Here is a 21,999-nt window from a genome sequence, read left to right as displayed (position 1 = left end):
CATTTAGGATGCGAAATAGCTCTTTTTTTTTTTTTTTAAACAGAGGAAAAATTTTCCTTTTTTTATTTTTGCTGTATCTAATCTCATTTTTATTTATATAAAGAATGCATAAGATCATTGATAAAAATACAAACAAAATTACAAATTATAGATTTAAAAGGTAAAAATTCACACCCCCATCCTTAATCTCATTCCTTCTCATAAAGGTAATCCCTTGGTGTGTATCTCTTCAGATCACTTTCTTGTTTTGTATAAGAAATGGTATTAGACATTACTTCTTAGCCTTTTTGTTAAGATCAGTATAGTAAGGAGATTAGACTTGTGTTATTTTGAAAGTTACATTTTTTGGTTCTAGGTCTAATCACAGAAGAAAACATTAATTGTATTTCAACCTTCCCTCTAAGTGGGTTCTTAAATTATATTTACTTATAATTACATAGGTTACTGGTTAACCAAACTTTTATTGTTCGTTTGTTTTTAGCAAACTTTCTGGTTATTGTTTGACAAACTGCTTTATATGCTGGAAGTGGCTGCTTTGTTACATAGACACAGTAATTTTAGTTGAAAATTTCAATAGACACTTAATAGTAAACAAGTTAAATTATTTCTGCATATATGACATATATCCATGTATGAAAGGAATAGAAAGGAAGAAGAAAGTTCTTTTGCACTTTGTAAATAGACTATATGTAAACACACGGCCTCATACAAACACCCTCAGCCCCCCTCCACACACACAAGCACACACATCATCATATAAGCACACAAACACATATACAGTCAGCTAGGTCATGAATTCATGAAAAACATCTACAAATCACCCAAAGTGGCACACTGATTTTCACTTTTTCAAATGTCTTTCCCTTGTATTTGTGTTGTAGTTTGCTATTAAAATAGACCAAGCTGAAGATTTCCTCCAGAACACCCAGGAGTTTGAGAGTGCTGAGTCCTTAAAATCACTTCTTCAGCTTCACGAACATCATACCAAAGGCAAGAAATATGTTTATTCCTCATATAAGTTTTTAGAGGTTTTATAATATGTTCATGTGAGAATGCTCATGTGTGACAATGTATTTTTTTTTAATCTTTTTTTTTAAGATTTATTTATTTATTTGAGAGAGAGAGAATGAGAGACAGAGAGCATGAGAGGGAGGAGGGTCAGAGGGAGAAGCAGACTCCCTGCCGAGCAGGGAGCCCGATGCGGGACTCGATCCCGGGACTCGATCCCGGGACTCCAGGATCATGACCTGAGCCGAAGGCAGTCGCTTAACCAACTGAGCCACCCAGGTGCCCTGTGACAATGTATTTTAAATTTATCTGTTTATACCTCAAATTGTTCAAGAAAGTTTACATAAAGCTTTATTTTTGGTCATCTGCTTCAAAAAAGACATAGTTGTAAACGATTCTAAGGAGATGTTAGAGAACAGCCTCCAGAGAGTCAGTTATTCAGTCTGCTAGGTTTTAGCTCCTGAGGTCAGAGGCTGTTCTCACCTTGTTCTTCCTTGTATCCTCAGCATCTAGCAGTGTCGGCACATGGTGGATCCTCAGGAAATATTTCTTGGTTGAATAAATTGTTGAATTCAGTGAATGTTCCTTCTCAGGGTCAGGAAATGAAGATCAGCCTTTAAATAACAGCTCTGGATAAGGAAAATCATCTTTCACTACTATAGTTATTAAAAAAGGGGAGATAGTGGACTTTTTCCTCAGGAAGCCTACAGTTTGGTTGGGGCATGTACACATTTATTGGTGGGTTACCTGTGGGTCCCTGTTATACCACCCAGCTTACTATGTAGTAACAATTCATTTCCATATTTGTCCCTATCACCAGATGGTGAGACTCTGGAAGGCAGGAATTAGTACAATCTGAATCTCCATGATGTAGAATAGCATCCAACCCGAAGTATGTTTATTGAGTGTTATTTGTATTTAATTCCAATGTAAGACACAATACAATGATATAAACTGGAGCAATAAACAAGGCACTACAGGGACATTAAGGAGGAAAAAATTGATTCTAAGCCCTGAAGGATCACAACTGAACCCTCCAGTTTTCCAAAGTCTTCTTAAAATGAACATAATACCTAAGAAGCTTCTGCTCAGGAACAATCATATTATAACTTCCTTGTTCTTAAATGTTCTTAAATATGTATTTTATATGTGGCTGAGATATAGGTTCATTGGAGTCCATTATAGTATTTTCTCTACTTTTGTGTATATTTGAAAGTATATTTGAATGAGTTTAGGAAACACCATCCCACTGAGGAACATTTAGAATATTTAAAAAAATTTTAGGAAGAAATATCACCCATGATATTTCAAAATCACAGTCAGTGCCAAGACTGTGACTTTGATACTTTTTAGAAATTACTCTTTTAAAAAGATTGCTTAGCAAGTTATAAATTTACTTAAGTTATGTACATCCCTCATTTATCCATCTTGAATTTGTAATTTATACTTAAGTATGGCAAACTATAGGTATTAGTATAAAATCTACTTTAATATAAACTTTCTTAGATATAATGACAATCAAAACAAATAATAAGAATATATTAAATATTTACTTGCCTCACATCACAAGGCATTATGTCAGAAAGTAGGGTTTTATGTATGCAAAAATATGATCTTTAAAATAAACATACCATAGAGATTTTGTATTTCTTGAAGTTCATGATATTCTATCTAGAGAGTTTAACTTTGAGGAAAAATACATCACTTTGTATGATCAACTGATGGAATAAATTACTAGGAAATCACAAACAATAAAAAAGTTAAGGTATAAGAAATCAACAGAGGAAGAAACAGAGACTGACAGAGGAAACTGAGGGAAATACTTGTCCACTTTAATGACTATCTTGGTAGCAGTGATAGACTGATTTTAGCCTGGGTACAGTTTACAAGTAGCCTTGGCCAGAGACTCCATTCCTAGTGGTACTATGGTAGTAGTTATATTATTTTGGCAGATGTGAAACAGAGAACCAGAAAAAGATTGCAAATGGAAATTTTGGCTAATTGTATGTATTCTGTAGGAACCAGAATAGGTTGGCCTGTTCTTCTGTCAGTCTGCAATGCCCTTGCCCTTAGAGCTATGCTTCCCTCTCTCATTTGAAAAGTATAGTGTGTAAGAACTAGTGATGGAAAGGAAGAAAAGAAGTACTATGTGGAAACCCTGCCACTTGCCCACATTTCCTGTGTGTGTGTGTGTAACTTTTCACAATATCATAACAAACTCTTCAACGCAAAGGAATTATGTATACATATGTAGAGAGAATCAGTATACTGATTAACATAAGATGAACAAATTAAAACTCTTCAGTTTGCTACACAAGGCCCTCTATAACCAGTCTTCAGCTTGTTTTCAAGTTATTTCTTTCCCTTCTACATAAGAACTTGCTCTAGATAGGTAGGTTTTTTTTCTGCCCCTGCCTCTCCCATCTTGTTAATGTTTGCTTCCATTTCTTTGAGAGATTTATTCTAATGTTATCCCTGCCTTTTCTTACTCTGTTTGAATGATCTCAGTCCTCTTTTTGGTTCAAGTTATTTTTGTTGTTCATTGCTTTGCATCGTTAACTCCCAATAAAATTGCTCAGTGCACATAATCACACCTTCCTCACTCTAAACAGATAACACCATCTAATACTTCATTGGACAGATCTAAGTCATGTGACAAAAACTACTTCAAATTCTTTCCTTTTCATTGCAAACTCTCTCTTCACAATATCTTCACTTATCTCATTCTCTTTTCCAGCTCTCCAAAAAAAAGTGTCAAGTTAAAAGAGATAACTGGCCCAACTACCACAGCCTCATTATTGCTGTGCAGTTAACTGCCAAATGTTAGAAAACTGTTCAGAGTGCCATGGGAGAGTGAAAAGAACACTGAGCTTCTAATCAGAACATGTGGCTTTTAGGACTGCTTAGTCCAGTTCTAGTTGTGTGATGCTAGGTAAGGTACTTAGTCTCTGGATGTTCTTCATAGTTCTCCCTGTCCTAAAATTAAAAAAACAGTATATTCAACCCTGCTGATATTCTCTTTTTTTTTTCTCCCCTCTAACAGCAAATGTCTCAAAGATTGCCCTGTCTTGTTGACTTCACTTCATAACTATGTCCCCACTTCTCAACCTGGTAACTTGGCTTCTGTTTCCATCACTTTCCTATCACAAAATCTCATGCCTTCTCAAAATCTTTTTTACATCTCTAGAGAACCGCTGATCTCTAGCACTTATAGCTCTCTTAATTCTTCCCTCTCTCTTAATACATTTGATCTCATTCAAGCATTCTGCAGAAATTATTGGACATTTGTCCTGTGCCAATCACTATGCTAAGTGCTGGGGATATTGTCATTGTCACTGTCTTCATTTTGCCTTGGAGCCTGGTGGCAAAGGGAGACCTTAATCAACTAACCCAACACATAAGTATAAAACTATAGTTGTGATAAGAGCTGTTAATGAGAACAACTAATAGTATTTGATGTGGTATAGGATTTGATTCAGTCTGGTTTATCCCTTGAGGAATTGGCAGTTGAGTAAGACCTAAAGTATGAGCAGAGTAATGGTGGAGAAGGAAGGGATTAAGAATGGTGTCCCTGGGGGCACCTGGGCGGCTCAGTCGTTAAGCGTCTGCCTTCCGCTCAGGTCATGACCCCAGGGTCCTGGGTTCGAGCCCCGCATCGAGCAGGGAAGCCTGCTTCTCCCTCTCCCACTCCCCCTGATGTGTTCCCTCTCTCGCCGTCTCTTTCTCTGTCAAATAAATAAATAAAATCTTAAAAAAAAAAGATGTCCCTGGTAGAGGACAGAGTTAAAAGTTCTGGGGCAGAAGGGAATGTCAGATTTGTGATATAGTTAAAAAGAGAGGGATGAAGAGTAGAGAGATTGAGATAATCTGAAAGGGAAGATAGGAACCAGACCATGCCAGACCTAAAATCATGTCAAGGGGTCTGTCCTTAATTCGAAGGCAATTGAAAGCCATTGTGTGCGTGTGTGTGCATGTATATGATGTAGTGTATTTAGAAAAGATCTGTCTGGCTAACATATAGAGAATAGATGAATGGATTGGAGAAGGATGCAAGAGGTGGCTGCACAAGTCCAGGCAGCAAATAATGTTTTCTGTAGTAGGGAAGGAGAGCAGTAAACACACGCAGGAGACAGAGGGTGGAATTGACAGATATTGGTAATAAGGGAGAGGAATGTGTCATGGATGACTCCTGGTCATAGCCTTTAAACTTCAGAATTAGTCCATTCGCTTCAGAATGTAGAACACATCAAGGGTGGCAGGCACCTTAACCAACATCACAACACTAAAAACCAACTGACACAGCGCTCAAGTCCCATGATCTTTCCCCTCCCTTCCTGAATTACACTGTCACCAAACTGCAGCAACCTATCATTTGGCAGTTAATGCTACAGAAATTGTTAGGTCATGTTATCTGACCAAATGTATCACAGACATTTTCTATTTACACATTTTGATTCCTTACAGTACAATTTATTGTTAACATAAAGGTTATATATGTTTTAAATTATACAAGAGTTTGAATATTACTATAGAAAACCTTGCTCATGTCACTATTCTTTTTTCTTTCTAATTTTCTTCTAGAACTCTTAGAACGATCTCTAATCCTTTTAAACAAAAGTCAACAGCTCACTGACTTCATAGAAAAATTCAAGTGTGATGGACCTAATGTGAATCCTGAGTTGATTCAGGGAGCTCATAACAGCTGTCTGAAGATTGACAGCCTTCTTGAGCTTCTACAAGATAGGAGACGGCAACTCGACAAAGACCTGAAGCAACAGCAGCAAGAATTGGGTCAGGTTCTGCAGTTATTTCAGTGGGACCAGCAAGAAAATCAGGTAACCCAAAGGGGAGTTGATGATGTCCTGACCTCAGCTAATGAAGTTGGATTATTGTGTGGACTAGCTATTTCCTGGGATGTTTCCTCAGTTGTTATGGTCAAATTCTTTGGTCTTTGGTCCAAACTAACATACTGTTTTCCACATAAGTTAAATGAAAAACAAAGATTTTTATCTCCTCTCATCATAATATTGCTTTTATAAATGGGAGAGTACCTGTGGGTAGTTTTGAAAATGACTGTGTTCTACTGTTGGATTCTCTTTCTGACCTCCTTCCAGGTTAACTTTTAGACACAGTTCCTTGAAATTCTGAAATATAAATTGTAGCTTTCTTGAAAGTTGGCAAGGCATGATGGTGCTGAACTGTGTAGTACGTTGCTACTAATGCCAGTGAAAAAGTCTGTCAGCCCCAAGGAGTGTTCTTAGAAGAATGGCCTGGAGCCAAGGAAGAAATATGACCTTGGCCTGTGGCTGGATGTCAGTAGTTAGAGGGCTTTGGGGCAAGAGGTTTGTGTTTGCAGGCTTTTTAGAACTCATTGCCCCAACTGCAGGCTCGGCTTTGGTCAGTTGTCAATATGCTTGCTGTGCACTTCTTTTGTCCCAATTACGTAAGGGTAAGCATGGATAGCACTCTTTGCAAACCTCCAAATTAAGTAGGTGGGATATTTATTGCAATATTTCTAACTGTCCCAGTCCCGTGCTGAAATCTGTACAGAGGAAAGAGAGGGGATTTTCAGGGAGAAATATGTGGAAGAGGCCTCCCGGCCTGGATGCATGGGGAAGGAGTCTCTTCACATGTTTTCTGTTGCTGCTCTGATCCAGATCAGAGACAGACCTATAGCTGGGAGCATATATGAGGCCAGGAGAAACTGATTCTTATTTCAGGCTGGAAAAATGAAGACTTCAATGATGATCAACCCTTCAACTAATGCTTATCGAGTACCTACCATGTGCCAGGTGCTGTTATAAGTACTGGGAATAACAACACACAAGACAAAGTCCTTTTCCTCCAGGAATTTCCTTTCTAATGCAGCTTCTCAATCTCAGCACTATTGACAGTTGGTGCTAGATAATTTGGGGGGCTGTCCTGTGTACTCTAGAATGTTGAGCAGCATCCCTGGCCTCTACCCACTAGATGTCTGCAGAATATCCTCCAGTTGTGACAACCAAAAATGTCTCCAGACACTGCCAAATGTTCCTGGGGGGCAAAATCACCCCCAGATGAGAACCACTGTTCTAGTGTGATTAGAAAGGCATACCATAACCAAATGAATGATGATAAGCGCTATAAAGAAAATCAGATAAGGCAATGAATTTGTCTTGTGTTGGTCTACTTTTAATCAGAGAAAGCCTCTCTGAGGAGGTGGCATAGAGCAGAGGCCCAAATGCAGAGGCCTCCAGTCATACATTCTGCTTGAATTTTATTGCCTCCCCCTCAAGTCATCATACACTTTTTTTTATTATGTTATGTTAATCACCATACATTAATCATTAGTTTTTGATGTAGTGTTCCATGATTCATTGTTTGCGTGTAACACCCAGTGCTCCATTCAATACATGCCCTCTTTAATACCCATCACCTGGCTAACCCACCCCCCCACTCCCCTCCCCTCTAGAACCCTCAGTTTGTTTCACAGAGTCCATAGTCTCTCATGGTTCATCTCCCCCTCTGATTTCCCCCCCTTCATTTTTCCCCACCATACACTTTCTAACCCACCTCCACTCTCAGCCCTTTTGCCCAGACTCCTGCCCACTGCTGTCTTGTTTCTGCTGTGCTTTGCCTGCCGACCTCCACCCACTCCCCAGTATAGCTCTTTGCCTACCCCAAACTTTACATGCTCCTTACCAAGAATACTGTTATCCAGTGCCATAGTCTTTTACTGAGGATTTGGGCATAACAAAGGAAAATTAATCCTTAGGACAAGAATGAACTTAAAATTGTTTATCAGACAAACATTTCCAAAGTTCCCTGTTTTCTCTGTTGTGAGTCCTTTATATACCACTCTCTTTCTCTCTCCCTGTCCCTCCCTTCTCTCCTCTAATCCTGACCTGACCCCATGTTCCCAGAGCTGCTGTGCCTTTCAAGAAACTTTCCTCTTACCTCTCTGCATTGAGTTCATGACCCCACCCCTACCTCTAGGGCTTCCAAGTTTCAAAATTAACATTTTAGCCCAGTCACATACTTAAGGGAAATCCAGGTACCTTGTCATCCCTGGAAATCAGAAAGACTCAGTGAGCCCTCTAACTTATGGGGTCTCATTTTTTTAGGAGGATTGTGTGTTTTTATTGAGGAGGTGCTTTTTTAAAGTAGACTTTATTCTTTAGAGCAGTTTTAGATTCACAGTAAAACAGAGGAAAGTACAGAGTACCCTTTCTTCCCACACATATACAATCTCTCCCACTATCATCATCCTGCACCAGAGTGGTACGTTTGTTACAATCAGTGACCTAAATTGATACATCATTATCATCCCAAATCTATAGTATATGTTAAGGTTCACTCTTGGTGCAATATATTCTGTGGCTTTAGTCAAATGTATAATGACATATATCCACCACTGTAGCATACAGAATAATTTCACTGCCCTAAGAATCCTTTGTGTTTTGCCTCTTCATCCCTCGTTCACCCTAATCCTTGGCAACCACAGATCTTTTTACTGTTTCCATAGTTTTACCTTTTCCAGAATGTCATATAGTTGGAATCAATATGTAGCCTTTTTGGATTGTCTGCTTTCACTTAGTAATATGCATTTAAGATTCCGCCATATCTTTTCATGGCTTGATAGCTCATTTCTTTTTAGTGCTAAATAACAGTTCATTGTCTGGATTTGTCACAGTTTATTTATCCATTCACTTACCAAAGGAGATCTTGGTTGTTTCCAGGTTTGGGCAGTTATGAATAAAACTGCTGTAAGAATTCATGTACAGATCTTTGTATGGACATAAGTTTTAATTCATTTGGGTAAATACCAAGGAATACACTGCTGGCTCATATATAGTAAGAGTATGTTTATAAGAAACTGCCAGACCATCTTCCAAACTGGCTGTACCATTTTGCATTCCCAACAGCAATGAAAATTCCTGTTGCTCCATATCCTGCTCAACATTATCAGTGTTATCAGTGTCTTGGACTTTGGCCATTCTGATAGGCGTTTAGTGGTATCTCATTGTTTTAGTGAGTCTCATATTTAAATTGGGAATAATAACTCTTAATTCACAGAGTTGTTCTAAGGATTAAATGAAATAACTTGTATAAAACATGTAACACAATGCCTAGCATTCTAAGAGGAACTTAACAAAATATTAGTTTCCTTGTCTTCCCTCTCTTTGGTTAAGCCTTACAACCTATGAATTCTTTCTCACCTGGTCTATATTCTTTCCCCTGGGAAAGAATGTGTATTTGTGGTTAAGAGAACTAGGCTTTCAATTAGACTCCATTTCTAACAGTCCCAAACAAAAATCCATTTAAAAATAATAATACAAATAAATGTTATTTTTAATAAAATTGGCCAGTAAATAAGTTAGTCATTTCCATAAATATCAAATTTAGGCTCTTAATCTTAAAATATCCCATGTTATATTTTCTCTTGTTAACACCAGTGACAACAGCTGGAGTAATTAATAAAATAACTGTTGCAGGGCGCCTGGGTGGCTCAGTTGGTTAAGCAACTGCCATCAGCTCAGGTCATGATCCTGGAGTCCTGGGATCGAGTCCCGCATCGGGCTCCCTGCTCAGCAGGGAGTCTGCTTCTCCCTCTGACCTTCCTCCTTCTCATGCTCTCTGTCTCTCATTCTCTCTGTCTCAAATAAATAAATAAAATCTTAAAAAAAAAAATAACTGTTGCTTCTGTGTGCTACCTTGTAAGAGCAAAGATACTGGGTCCAGACTGTTGGCTGAGTTAAAGTCCTGGCTCCATCACTTACTAGCTGAATAACTGCGCAATTATTTAACTTCCCTCAGACTCAGTTTTCTGTATAATGTAGATATAATATACCTACTTCAAAGCGTTGTTAGGATCATCAAGCAAGGTATTATAATGCCAAGTGCTTAGAAGAGTACCTGCCACATAGAACTGCTATATTAGTATTAGCATTTTTTGTTATCCTACCTGAAAACGACGGTGAAGACCCAACATATTACATACTCCTATACTCCTACCCACTTCTACCACCATGCTCAAGTAAAGACTATTCTTGCGTTGAGGCCAATCTCACTATTTGTCTTGAGTTCAAAAGGTATGATTAAATAAAACTTACTCTGATGATCTCAACAGCCATACTTGTTCAATGGGCATTCAATGAGTAGTTTAAAACAAAAAGAGGGGCACCTGGGTGGCTCAGTTGGTTAAGCATCCAACTCTTGATTTCAGCTAGGTCAATGATCTCAGGGTTGTGAGATCGAGCCCAACATCAAGCTCTGTGCTGAATGTGGAACCTGCTTAAAAAGTTGTATTTGTTTCTGCTTGTCACTTAATAATGCTCATTTGTTAAAAATGTAGATCACTATCCATATAGATAAGTGCTATTAGCATTTGGCGTACTGCCACCTTCTAGAACTTTATGTAAGCATATGAGCACGGTCACAGGCACACACACATTTATTAAAGAAACACCTAACAAAACACGTAAAAATTAATGGAATTAACCTATGTATGCTATATTATTACCTGATTTTTTAAATTAAATTGAACAAATCACAGGTATATTCTTGGTCAAAAGTACAACGTATCATTTTAATATAGTATTTCACTATTTGAATGTAGCATAGTTTTCTTTATTGAAGTATAGTCGACATCCCATGTTATATTAGGTTCAGGTGTACAACAATGTTTTGACAATTCTACATATTATGTGATGCTCATGCTCCTCAGGATAAGTGTAGTTAACAATCTGTCATGATATAAAGCTATTAAACAATTTAAACAAAATTTTATTGATGAGGAAGTATAGTCTCTCCAGTTTCTCAATATTATAAACAATAATTCATGCTTAGTGTGTTGATAATTGTATGAGCAAGGAAGTATTTTAAAATCCAGGTAGATACAAGCATAATTATCTCACCTAAGTTTTTAAGTTTTTTGGAATATTCTATTTTAAAGTTTTGTTGATGCAATGGTAAATGGTAGCAGCAGCAGCAACGCCAAGTCAGATGTGACTCTGTTAGAGAGTAATTTGGGCTCTATGTCTATCACGTTCCTGGATGATCTACCCGATAAGCCTAGAACATTGTGGAACCATGAGTTGATACAGAGGCACATGTTTCAGTGGAAGGCAAAGACTTTTTTGTCAATTCCGTACTTATTTTAGAGGAACATAAGAGCTGTCAAATCTTACAATGATAAAATACCAGCTTTGTCAATCATTATAACCACTTAAGAAAAAGGAAAATTAAGTAGAAAATTAGAGCAAAGATTACTGATGAATAATAATGTGGATGTCTGAATATCTGACACATCTTCTCTCATAAAGGCCATTTAAAAGATGCATTTAGTGCTTCTCTGTTTCTACGTGTTTATGGCCTAATGCTTTGAACTATATAGTTCAGCTAATTTTCCTTTGGAAAAGAAATTAACTGACCAGAATGATGGTGACGTAAGATTTATTTCCATCACAGGGAAAGAAACAAATGAAAACCACATGCTTTTCTATCTTAATTGGGATGTGGTAGTCTGATAAACATAATCATAGCATGTTCTCTCTTTATCATTGTTTTTCAGATGTAAAAATGTGTACTTGCTTTACACTTAAAGATGAGCGGCTGGCTGACCTTTCTTCCCAACTCCAGCAGCATTTTATTTTGCACATAATCTGCTTCATTAATGAAAATCAGAAGCAGCTTGGAATATTTCGTGCATAATTAATTATCTTGGCAAGAAGATTTATGAATGTAATTTTTCTCAATTGCTCCAATCAGGCATAAGTGAGACAAACAAATAAATTAAAACTAAGTTATTCATGGTCTCTTTGTACAAGACAGTGTCAAGGACATCTAAGAGAATTAAGTAAGACATAAGGGCAGATCATTTCTTTTTACTATCCAGATCACACATACTTATAAGATACAAATCTTTGCAGGGGGGAAAAGGGTAATAGAATTCACATTTGTAAGGTTTTATAATTTGAGTACCATGCATATCATAATTATGTAACCATATGTAATCATACTCCTTGTCAATAGGCAATTAAAATTACATCAAAGATGGCACATATAAGCACAGCCTCAGGACACCAGTCTTGTACCTGGTGGGCAGCTATAAAACTGTGTGTGTGAGTGTGCGTGCATGTACGCATACACATGCGTGCAAGTATATTCTCCTTTATATGATGCTCTCTTCTAAATAGGACTTAGGGCTTGAATGATTGACCAGCTTAAATTAATATGAGATAACATAAAAGTGCCTAGTTTAGTGGTAAGTTTTTTGTTTTTTGTTTTTTTTAATCTCTCTGGGGGACCTGGGTGGTGCAATCGGTTAGGCTTCTGACTCTTGGTTTCAGCGCAGGTAGTGATCTCAGGGTCCTGCGATTGAGCCCCGCGTCTGGCTCCTCACTCAGCATGGAGTCTGAGTTTCTCTCTCCCTCCGCCCCTCCCCCTGGCTCGCTCTCTCTCTCAAAAATAAATAAATACATCTTTAAAAAAAAATCTCTCTGAACACAGCTTTCTAACATTGACTGGCATGAAACCAAAATAAAGGTTGAATTATCTTGGAGATACTGGTATCCAGTAGCTTAGCCCAGTAACAGACATACATAACTTTCCAGGCATTCATAGATTAAAATTTATTGCAGAGTTTTAACACATAAGCCATCTCTAGAATTTACTCTAAGACGTGCCAGCAGTAGATGGAAAATATCTGAAAGTACAGGAGAATCATGTTTTTTTTTTAACTCGCATGCTTTTTATTATTGTTATTATTTTTTATTATTATGTTATGTTAATCACCATATGTTACATCATTAGTTTTTGATGTAGTGTTCCATGATTCATTGTTTGCGTATAACACCCAGTGCTCCATGCAGAATGTGCCCTCTTTAATACCCATCACTAGGCTAACCCATCCCCCCACCCCCCTCCCCTCTAGAACCCTCAGTTTGGAGAATCATATGGTTTTGAAAACAATAGAACCCCCTCCTAAATAGAATGCATGCTAACCATTATTGCAAAGTGGTTAGCATGCATTCATGCTAAGACACTGATGTCTTAGTACAGAGCAAAGACACTGCATGTCAAAGGTCCTGACAGAGGGACTCTGGTGCAAATAGTGTGGATATCAATTCTAGCTTTTACACATACTAGTTACCTCTATGCTTCATTTTCCTTTTCTGTAAAATGATAATAGTAATAGTATCTATAGATTTTTATAGATTTTCAATAAAAATAAACGATGTTATATATGTAAAAATGCTTAGAGCACAGCTTACATATGGTAAGTGCTCAATATATATTCAGATGTTCACCATATCACTATATACATTGGTGGGCACTTTCTGAGCTTTACTGGATAATCACTGGCACATGAAATCCTACATGTTGACCAGATCCCACACCAGTTTTCTAAATCACTAGGTAATCTTTTTTTTTTAAATTTTTTATTCTTATGTTAATCCCCATACATTACATGATTAGTTTTAGATGAAGTGTTCCATGATTCATTGTTTGTGCACAATACCCAGTGCTCCATGCAGAATGTGCCCTCCTCAATACCCACCACCAGGCTAACCCATCCTCCCACCCCCCTCCCCTCTAGAACCCTGTTTGTTTTTCAGAGTCCATTGTCTCTCATGGTTCGTCTACCCCTCCGATTTCCCCCACTTCATTCTTCCCCTCCCGCTACCTTCTTCTTCTTCTTTTTTTTTTTTCTTAACATATATTGCATTATTTGTTTCAGAGGTACAGATCTGAGATTCAACAGTCTTGCACAATTCACAGCGCTTACCAGAGCACATACCCTCCCCAGTGTCTATCACCCAGTCACCCCATCCCTCCCACCCCCCCCACTCCAACAATACTCAGTTTGTTTCCTGCAATTAAGAATTCCTCATATCATAAATCACTAGGTAATCTTAACTTTCTAAAACGTTATGGTGTAGAGGGGCAATAAATGCCATTTCGTGGCTTGGTAGTCAGCCTAGTATTTTCAGAAAGTTAACTTTATTTGTAAGATAAAGTTTAAAATTAACTTTTTTCTCTTTAACTTTTTTCACCCTTTAGCTATTTTTTTTTAGCTCATATATACTTCTTATGGTTGATTATGTAATCATGAAACTTAGTCTGTCATTTCTACATACTGTTCAATTGGCTCACCAGCATTTTAATTAGACACAATGATTTAAGCCCCCTAATCAGTTGTGAGAGGATTGGGGGGGGTCACACACTGTGACCAAATGACACTCTGCAGTAATAGGACTGATGACAAAGCTGTTTGATATGGGTGCTCCCTGGGAAGGGCTCTGCATTGATCCCTGATCCTCAAACCCTCCCATCCTATGGCAGGATTAGCTGCCGCTACCTGAGCTATCTGCTAAGCCCCAGACTGCCAGTGGATCTCTTCCCACTACCCGGAGCTCTGTTTCCTCCCTGCCCCTGGTGCTGGAGATTGTTGGCTTTTCTTTCCTTCTCAACACTACTACCACCCCAAAATGGCCAGGAAGTGGGACTTCATTCTCATGGTCCCCAAAGACAAGCAAAGAGTATGATTAATTTTAATGTTTTTTAGGAATATTTATAAGCAAACAAAGTAAATAGCATACTTTGAAAGAATGACAACATTCCTTAAAATTTAGCAGTTATTTATCCTGTCAATATGATAGGTTCTGACTCTCATTTTTTCCAACAAGCAAGAATCTAGGCCAAAGCTTCAGTATGAAATCTATTTGGCTGCATGGCTTAGGAACCAGGATGGTAATGTGAAAATGTCAAACTTTGGTCCCACTCCTAAATAGCTCTGTAATGTCTGTTTTCTGTCTCTCTGTCTCTCTCTCTCTGTCTCTCTCTCGCACACACACACACACACACGCACAGAGTGAATATAATTAGCTCCAGATCACTTACGGTGGAACCCTAGGTTATATTGGGAAAACCGTGCCTTAGATATTTTTGGCAGAAATGCACATTGTTGAGACACTGGGCTAGTCTCTGTTTCCTTTCTTGAAATAAAGGCTTTCTTCTACTGCTGGGGCGATTTGCCCCAATGAGTCAGAGGCAATGCTAGAAATAAAATTTAGGACTAGAAACATCCACCATACTGATTTTAGCTACTGGACTAAACAGCTTTCTTCCATTAAGTAGTTGAAAGTAAAGAACCTACATAAACATAAACAAGAGTTGAGGCTGGTCTTGGGAAGGAAGTCTTTAGTGCCATTTTTCTTGCTATATAGATGTGAGAAGAAAAATGATATGCCAACACAAATCAGAATAATTAAATACATAAAATTGTGATTCTAGACAGGGAAATAAATTATCTGTGAAGCTGTTTATAAAGTAAAAAAATTGCTTCCTGACAAACAACATATTTTAGCTTTCCTACTACCCATCAACAGAGAATACTGAGATTCCATAATTTGTTGAGGAGATACTAATACCTTCCAGTTGACTTCCATAATTCATGGAGAGTTTCCAAATTCCACAAAAGAAACATTGTGAACATTATCCTCCTAGAATCAAAGAAGTGAAGTCCAAATATTCGTAAGCCAATAATTAGTCCCAGAATGCATCTAAAAAGAAACCCAATCCATGTTTTTGACAGTAATTCTTCTTTTCTCCCTGCTCCCAAGTCCTCAGTTATAAACATTAATGACACAGCTTTAGTATCTCTTTCCCTAATATACATGATCACCCAATGTAGCAAATGGATATTTGAAGTTTTGTTATTGCCTAATTAAATACAGAGCACATTTGACTGCATGGCCTAATATGAAATAATTTCCCTACTGTAAAAAAACAAAAAACATTATGGGAAATAAAATAGTTGTTATAATACTAACATGCCTTCAAAAACAAAGTAGATGTTAGAAGTGTCATCTGTGGCCATCCCCTATGATTGAAAACACCTTTGTATATGTGTGCATTTTTGATACTTGGAAGAGAGACTATCAAAAAGTCTTGGGTTAAGGAAGATAAGTAACTAATGCTTTTTCCTCCCCCTTATCAGTTTTCGTCTCTAGTAGTAACTGGTTATTTGTCAAGAATTGTTCTGCACATGGAAAAGAAAATGAAAGTAATTTGAAAAGATTTTCATTCTCCCTTAAGCATTGCTGTTAAGGTGGTTTGAAGTACTTATTGCTGGCTCGCCTCCTCCTGCATACCTTGAAACAAAGTTCAAAAAATAAGATCTGATCGCAGATTGTTGAACAAATTGCACAAAAAGAGACTGGTAGTTTTTGGCAGTCTCATGCATCGCTCTGGGCTGCAGCAGAAGTTCACCTTCTTGCCACCTGAGTTTTCTCTTCTTGACTGTCAGAGTGCGTTTTCTATCACTGGCACTCCCATGTATTAGTCCTGTCTTTGGAATTCACGATTTGTGCTTACTGTCACCTCTGCCCATAGCTGGCCTCTTCCTCTCAGGCAATGCTCCTAAAGGGCCTGACCCACGTCTGTGCTCTCAAAGGCAGTATTTCCACTGAACCCCCGTGGTAGTACACAGACCCTATTTCCGTGTTAAACTCTAACTGTGGTATTGCGTTTTGGTTTTTATCTTAAGAATGTTCGTAAAATAGCCTGATAACTATTTCTCTCCTCTGGAATCCTCTGGTTCTGCATATGGAGGTGAGGAGAAGGAAAACATTAAACAAGAAAGCGTGAATTCTGACCATGACATTTCTGTCTGTGGGGCTTTCCTCTTATTGGTTATGTGACCTTAAGCAAGTTGCTAAACTCATAACACACATGCTGGGTGTGTTTCCTCATCTGCTGAAAAAGAAAATCTCTCCACAGAGGAGGGATGTAAAGATTGCATGAGGTAAGTTGTAACCTGCCTAGAGTAGTCCCTGACCCCTTTCTGCCAAAGGAGAGGGGTTAATTTCTCTTACTTTCTTCATTCTTATTTCTCAGCAGGGTGTTGAGGAGGGGATGGTTGTCCAATAAGCAAAAACTAGCCCTTCCTTGCCTAGTTAGTGCTCTCTTCTAACCTTTCTCCTCTTCCTGATATGTTCCTGCATCCACTCTCCTTCATGTATCTTCAGTCACTGTGCCTGCAAAAAATGCTTAAGTCTCATCTAATAAATAAAGAAAAAAGTGTGGGGGAGGCTGCGTTGCTGCCTCTGCTTCCTTAAAGCTGTTCCAGATTTCTCCTTTACTGAACCAATAAACTTCTTTGGAAGTATCATTAGTTCTACTTCCTTATCCTCCCCTCAGTGGTCCATAAATGCTTACCAATTGAGATCTCATTTCACCATTCTCTTGACTCTGTTATTTTAAATTGCCCTTAATTAAAACTCAGTCCTTAGATCTATATTTAACCAATATGGATAGTCTGAATATCCTTGAGTGGCAGAACTGTTCAATAAAGATATATAATTCAAGTCATATATATGATTTCAAATTTTCTAGTAGCCACATTAAAAAAGTAAAAAGTTGGGGCACCTGGGTGGCTCAGTCAGTTAAGCATCTGCCTTTGGCTCAGGTCATGATCTCAGGGTCCTGAGATCAAGCCCTGTGTCGGGCTCCTTGCTCAGTGGGGAGTCTGCTTCTCCCTCTGCCTCTCCCCGCTGCTCATGCCTGTTCACTCACTCTCTCTTTCTCAAATAAATAAATAAATAAAAATCTTTTTAAAAAAAGGTAAAAAGTCACATAAAAAGTGAAAAGCAATAATACATTTTATTTAACCTAACATACCTAAAATAGTACTTCAATACTTAATCAATACTAATATTCTTAACAAGGCATTTGTATTATTTTTTATACAAAGTCTGTGAAATTTGCTGTGTATTTTATACTTAGAGCACATCTCGATTTAGACTTGGCCCAATCCAAGTACTCAATAGCCATGTGTGGTTAGCGGCTACCATACAGGACAGTGCAGGTCTACATACAGCATTTGAGTGAGTTTTCCTGGCAGCTTTCATTTCCAAGGCAGCTCTTGGTTTTGCTCCTGCTTTGAATCTTTGTTGACTTCCTTTTTATTTCTATCTCCCTTTACTCTCTGATAGGTGTTCCCCTTCTCCCCACAAAAAAAGATCTCCATTCCTTCTCTATCTTAGTTCTACCTCCACTGGGCACTGAGTATCTAGAATGTCATGTCAAACTGCTGGGATGATCATGAACACATTGCTTAGTTCAAGCTGAAAGGTAGGAACTGAGAAGAGAAAGGGAAAATGTTCTAATTACCTCCTTAATCCATCACTGCCCAGAATTGATTTCCAGGGCATACTCTGAATGTTTTTTTCTTCTTCTTTTCTGCATCCCCTGAATCCTTGGCTCATGTTTTCATCCTTTTGCAAGGACCATGTTCTACAGAATGTCCTGATGCATCATTTACTGTACTTTATCACTCAGGCTTTTGGACAGCAGCTGATATAATTTAAATACTTATAAAAAGTGCTCTTGGAATATCTGTGCAGCTGTCCGCAGTAGCTACTTGTGGGATGCAATGACTGATTTATTGGGTGGCGGGATATTATGGTTGACATACTCTCAGTAACTTAGGGTGTCGTGCTTTTACATCAGAAGGACTCTGAGAGCCTATTCTGTGTGTATGCTACAGAACCACACAGTAATCTGATCTAAAAGGCTGCTCATGTATATGATACCTCATGATGAGATGTAACACCCTGACAATGAACTACTGACTTCTGAGTTTTATGCCAGCTTGTTTTTATGTTTCCTCCCAGGGTGCATTTGGTAGTAAAATTGTGTAGATCTAAAGAGTCAGCATGCTTTGTCAGGAAGGTATGTGATCAGAATACACAGAACACCAACATAGATCTTTAACTACATTCTCTTAATAGGGAATAGTATTGCCATACAGGAATAGTATCCTTTGGGGGTTGAATAGTATTTGCCAAATCTAGAGGATGAGGTCAGTAGATAACTTTTAAAAATCGAAACAACTCACTCCTCTCCGGCTTTCATCACTGCTGGCATGTGGTAGATGACAAGTCTTTGACTCACAAAACTGAATAGGATTATCTGAGGGTTCAGGGTTTAGAGATTAGCAAACACCTGTTTGTACCCAGTTTTTATTCACTCAGATTCTATATTAACTTTCCCTATTAAACATTCTTGAGATTTCTGAGTTCCTCCCATGTTAGCTAAGAAAAAATAAAACTCACTCCCAGTACTTAGTCAATGCTCTCTTAAACTTAGTTATATTCATGATCCATGTTTCTTTGATGAAACCTTTAAATCATTCCTCTAGTTGTGGTTTTATATGGGTTCACTGCATCTTTTGTGAGAAACTATTTTTATAAAAATTAATTAGTGAATAAATTTTATAGCTCTTGATAAGATACTCTCTGTGGGTTCTAATATGCATATTGTACATATCACATAGTTCTAATTGGGATAACAGAAAGATAGATTATCTTCAAATAATTGTAAATACATATACAATGCTTTAGATATGGAGATTGGCTAATGTGTATATTGTGCACAGGTTACCAAATATTCTGAAAAAAAAAATGAGGTGTACTTCATATGTAAACTGCTACAGGGTTACCATTAATTTTAAATTGCGCTGATGGTAGCCAAAAATGCTGGTTAACAAAGATTTCCAGTTAGCAGAAAGCTGGAGAAACTCTCTTACCCCAAATGTACTGCTTATTCCATGCTGAAAAATGCTAAGTGTTGGTATAGACCATTTGATCTCATAATCAGTTTTGTGATATCAGCCCTGTAATGGTAATGGAATGTCCTATTCTAGGTAACTCCTAACTTGTGTGTGGGGGGGAGAAGGGAGGTGTGCATTTATTATGTGGAGCTTCAGGACTAATCTAGCTTTCTCTTTGACTATCTGCTTCACACATTTCTCTATGTTATAGGAGTTCAGAGAAATCCTGAGGTTGTTGTAGGCAAGACAACCTAGGCTGGAAAAAAAAGCATAGTACAACGTTTGGGCGTTGCCCACCATTTTGAATGGGATGTCAGGATTCATTCTTCAGGCTTGAAGTAGTACCCCTGATGGCCAGGGCTGTAAGACTTAGGTTACCTAAGATGGCAGCACGGCACGGCGAAAAGAATAATGTAGGTTTGGAGACAAACCTGGCTCTGCCACTTACTGTATGGCCCTGGATAAGCTGCTTCACCTCTCCTCATCTCTACAATGAAGATATCACACTTTTGTTAGAGAGTTGTTGAAAGAAATAGAGATGATGCCCAAAAAGCAAGTAGCAAACTGTCTAGCATGTTGTGGCCTCTTAAGGATCAGTAGCTGTGATGTGATCATGGAGATAACACTGTAGGACTTGAGAGTAAAACTCTCTTTGCTTTAACTGGAATAAGGAATCTGTATCCAGGGGCTCCATGTCATTGGTTCCATGTCTACTTATGTCACCATTTAAAAATGTACAGCTTCTTTCAAGTCCTTTGCTATTTGTTGTTTCAACACTGTGTAAATCATGTATTGTAAATCAAGTCTAAATGAATGTGAGTCATGCCCTTAGCTGTTTATAATATCAGTAGAATATTAAAAATTTCTCCATTTATTTTCTGAATACAGATTTTCAGCAATTGCATTGCTGAAATATTTTTGCATTGTCATTTTATAGTAGAAATATAATTCTACATATGCTAATATCTTCATGTAGGTTTATGTAACTCCATACTTACATTCATATTCTTATTCAGGGAAGATTTATATTCTAAAAGAATGCATGAGTTATAGATTGTGGGAATCTATTCTGGTTCTTTGTTATTAGGAGATTTTGAATTATTTCCTTCATTCCATGTAATCTACTGAACTGATGTATCATTTTCATGCTTTTGGGGGATTACTTTATTTTTTTCTCTTACGTAGAGATTGAAATGAAGAAAAAACAAACCTGATCATATTAATTTAATATGTGAGATGAGCTTATGTAGAAAGAAACTGAAATAGCTTAAGTTTTGAAAAGGTTAAGGAAATATTTTTAATTTCTATTTACTTATTCTAATCATTTGAAATTTCGTCTCTCTTTGTGCTTCTTACCTAGGTTACTTGTTGGTTTCAGAAAACCATAAGAGATTTACAGGAACAAAGTCTAGGTTCATCACTTTCAGACAATGAGGAGCTAATCTGTAAGCATGAGGAATTGATAATAAAAGCAAAGGTAAGAGACACATTAAAAATAATTTTAAAATGCATGGTCTTCTTTTGAATATGCTTCTGTAGGTAATGTAGAGAAGTACTAAACCCTCTGAATAATTCACTGTTTACAAAGAAAAGATTCTGATAGTTATTAGCTAGTACAACTACCTACTGACTGGGCTTCTAGAATAATAAGGAACAAAACAGCCTCTACAATAATAATAACTATCTTCTTTTGAGTAGTTACTATCTATCAAACACTATATTAAGTATAAGAGATCCTTATCTAAATTATCACAAAACCTCTAAGGGGTACGTATTATTTTACAGATCAAAACAAACAAAACACAGAGGCTTGGAGATGCAAAGTAACTTGACCAATGTAATGTATCTTGTCCGGGGCAGAGTTGGAATTTGATTCAGGTCTTATCTAACTCCAAGGCCCAAAGCTCTTAAGCCTATATTCTGCTAGCTTTCTAAAAAAAATTCTTGTTCTACACTAAGATCTCATTATGCTATTACTTTTATGATTTCCAGGTATAGTTTGCTTGCTGTTCCCATTTACATTTCCCTATTTCCTTAACTTGCCTCACATTTTTTCATTTTGCAAAAAAGAAATGGCTACGAGCCAGTCAACCACTTGTAGATATGTGGAATGTGCAGAATGCAATCATGAAGTACTGAAAGCAAGATGAGCAGAGGGGCTGTGTAGAGATGCTCCTCTCCCACTGTGTCTTCTTCTTCTTTTTTTTTTTTTAAAGATTTTATTTATTTATTTGAGAGAAAGAATGAGAGAGAGAGCATGAGAGGGGTGAGGGTCAGAGGGAGAAGCAGACTCCCTGCTGAGCAGGGAGCCCGATGCGGGACTCCATCCCGGGACTCCAGGATCATGACCTGAGCCGAAGGCAGTCGCTTAACCAACTGAGCCACCCAGGCGC

The 21,999-nt window shown here is 37.8% G+C and overlaps 1 protein-coding gene and 1 long non-coding RNA gene across 11 annotated transcripts in view; one reads left to right on the top strand and one right to left on the bottom strand.

The window, feature by feature from the left end:
* CCDC141 (coiled-coil domain containing 141) overlaps positions 1 to 21,999 on the top strand; it is a 213,645-nt gene that overhangs the window by 67,559 nt on the left and 124,087 nt on the right. For all 4 annotated transcript variants that reach the window (XM_054506112.2, XM_045868431.3, XM_054506111.2 and 1 more), the window contains exons 6-8: positions 882 to 990; positions 5,590 to 5,843; positions 20,967 to 21,083. In XM_054506112.2, coding sequence (XP_054362087.1) covers positions 882 to 990; positions 5,590 to 5,843; positions 20,967 to 21,083 — 480 coding nt within the window. The remainder of the gene's footprint in view (positions 1 to 881; positions 991 to 5,589; positions 5,844 to 20,966; positions 21,084 to 21,999) is intronic.
* Positions 1 to 21,999, bottom strand: part of LOC123839068 (uncharacterized) — a 108,927-nt gene that overhangs the window by 9,503 nt on the left and 77,425 nt on the right. For 4 of the 7 annotated variants that reach the window (XR_008505600.2, XR_008505601.2, XR_008505602.2 and 1 more), the window contains one exon: positions 1,492 to 1,637. The exons of 2 other annotated variants lie outside the window; for them this stretch is intronic. This is a non-coding gene — a long non-coding RNA (uncharacterized LOC123839068). The remainder of the gene's footprint in view (positions 1 to 1,491; positions 1,638 to 21,999) is intronic. One more of the 7 variants, XR_006789568.3, reaches the window with a different exon arrangement.

This window comes from Mirounga angustirostris, unplaced genomic scaffold (assembly GCF_029215605.1).
Source record: "Mirounga angustirostris isolate CCGP_5_RB_7025 unplaced genomic scaffold, mMirAng1.0.hap1 SCAF_3, whole genome shotgun sequence".
NCBI lineage: Eukaryota > Metazoa > Chordata > Mammalia > Carnivora > Phocidae > Mirounga > Mirounga angustirostris.
Note: the sequence above shows the minus strand (reverse complement) of the source record. Positions and strands in the feature narration are given on the sequence as shown.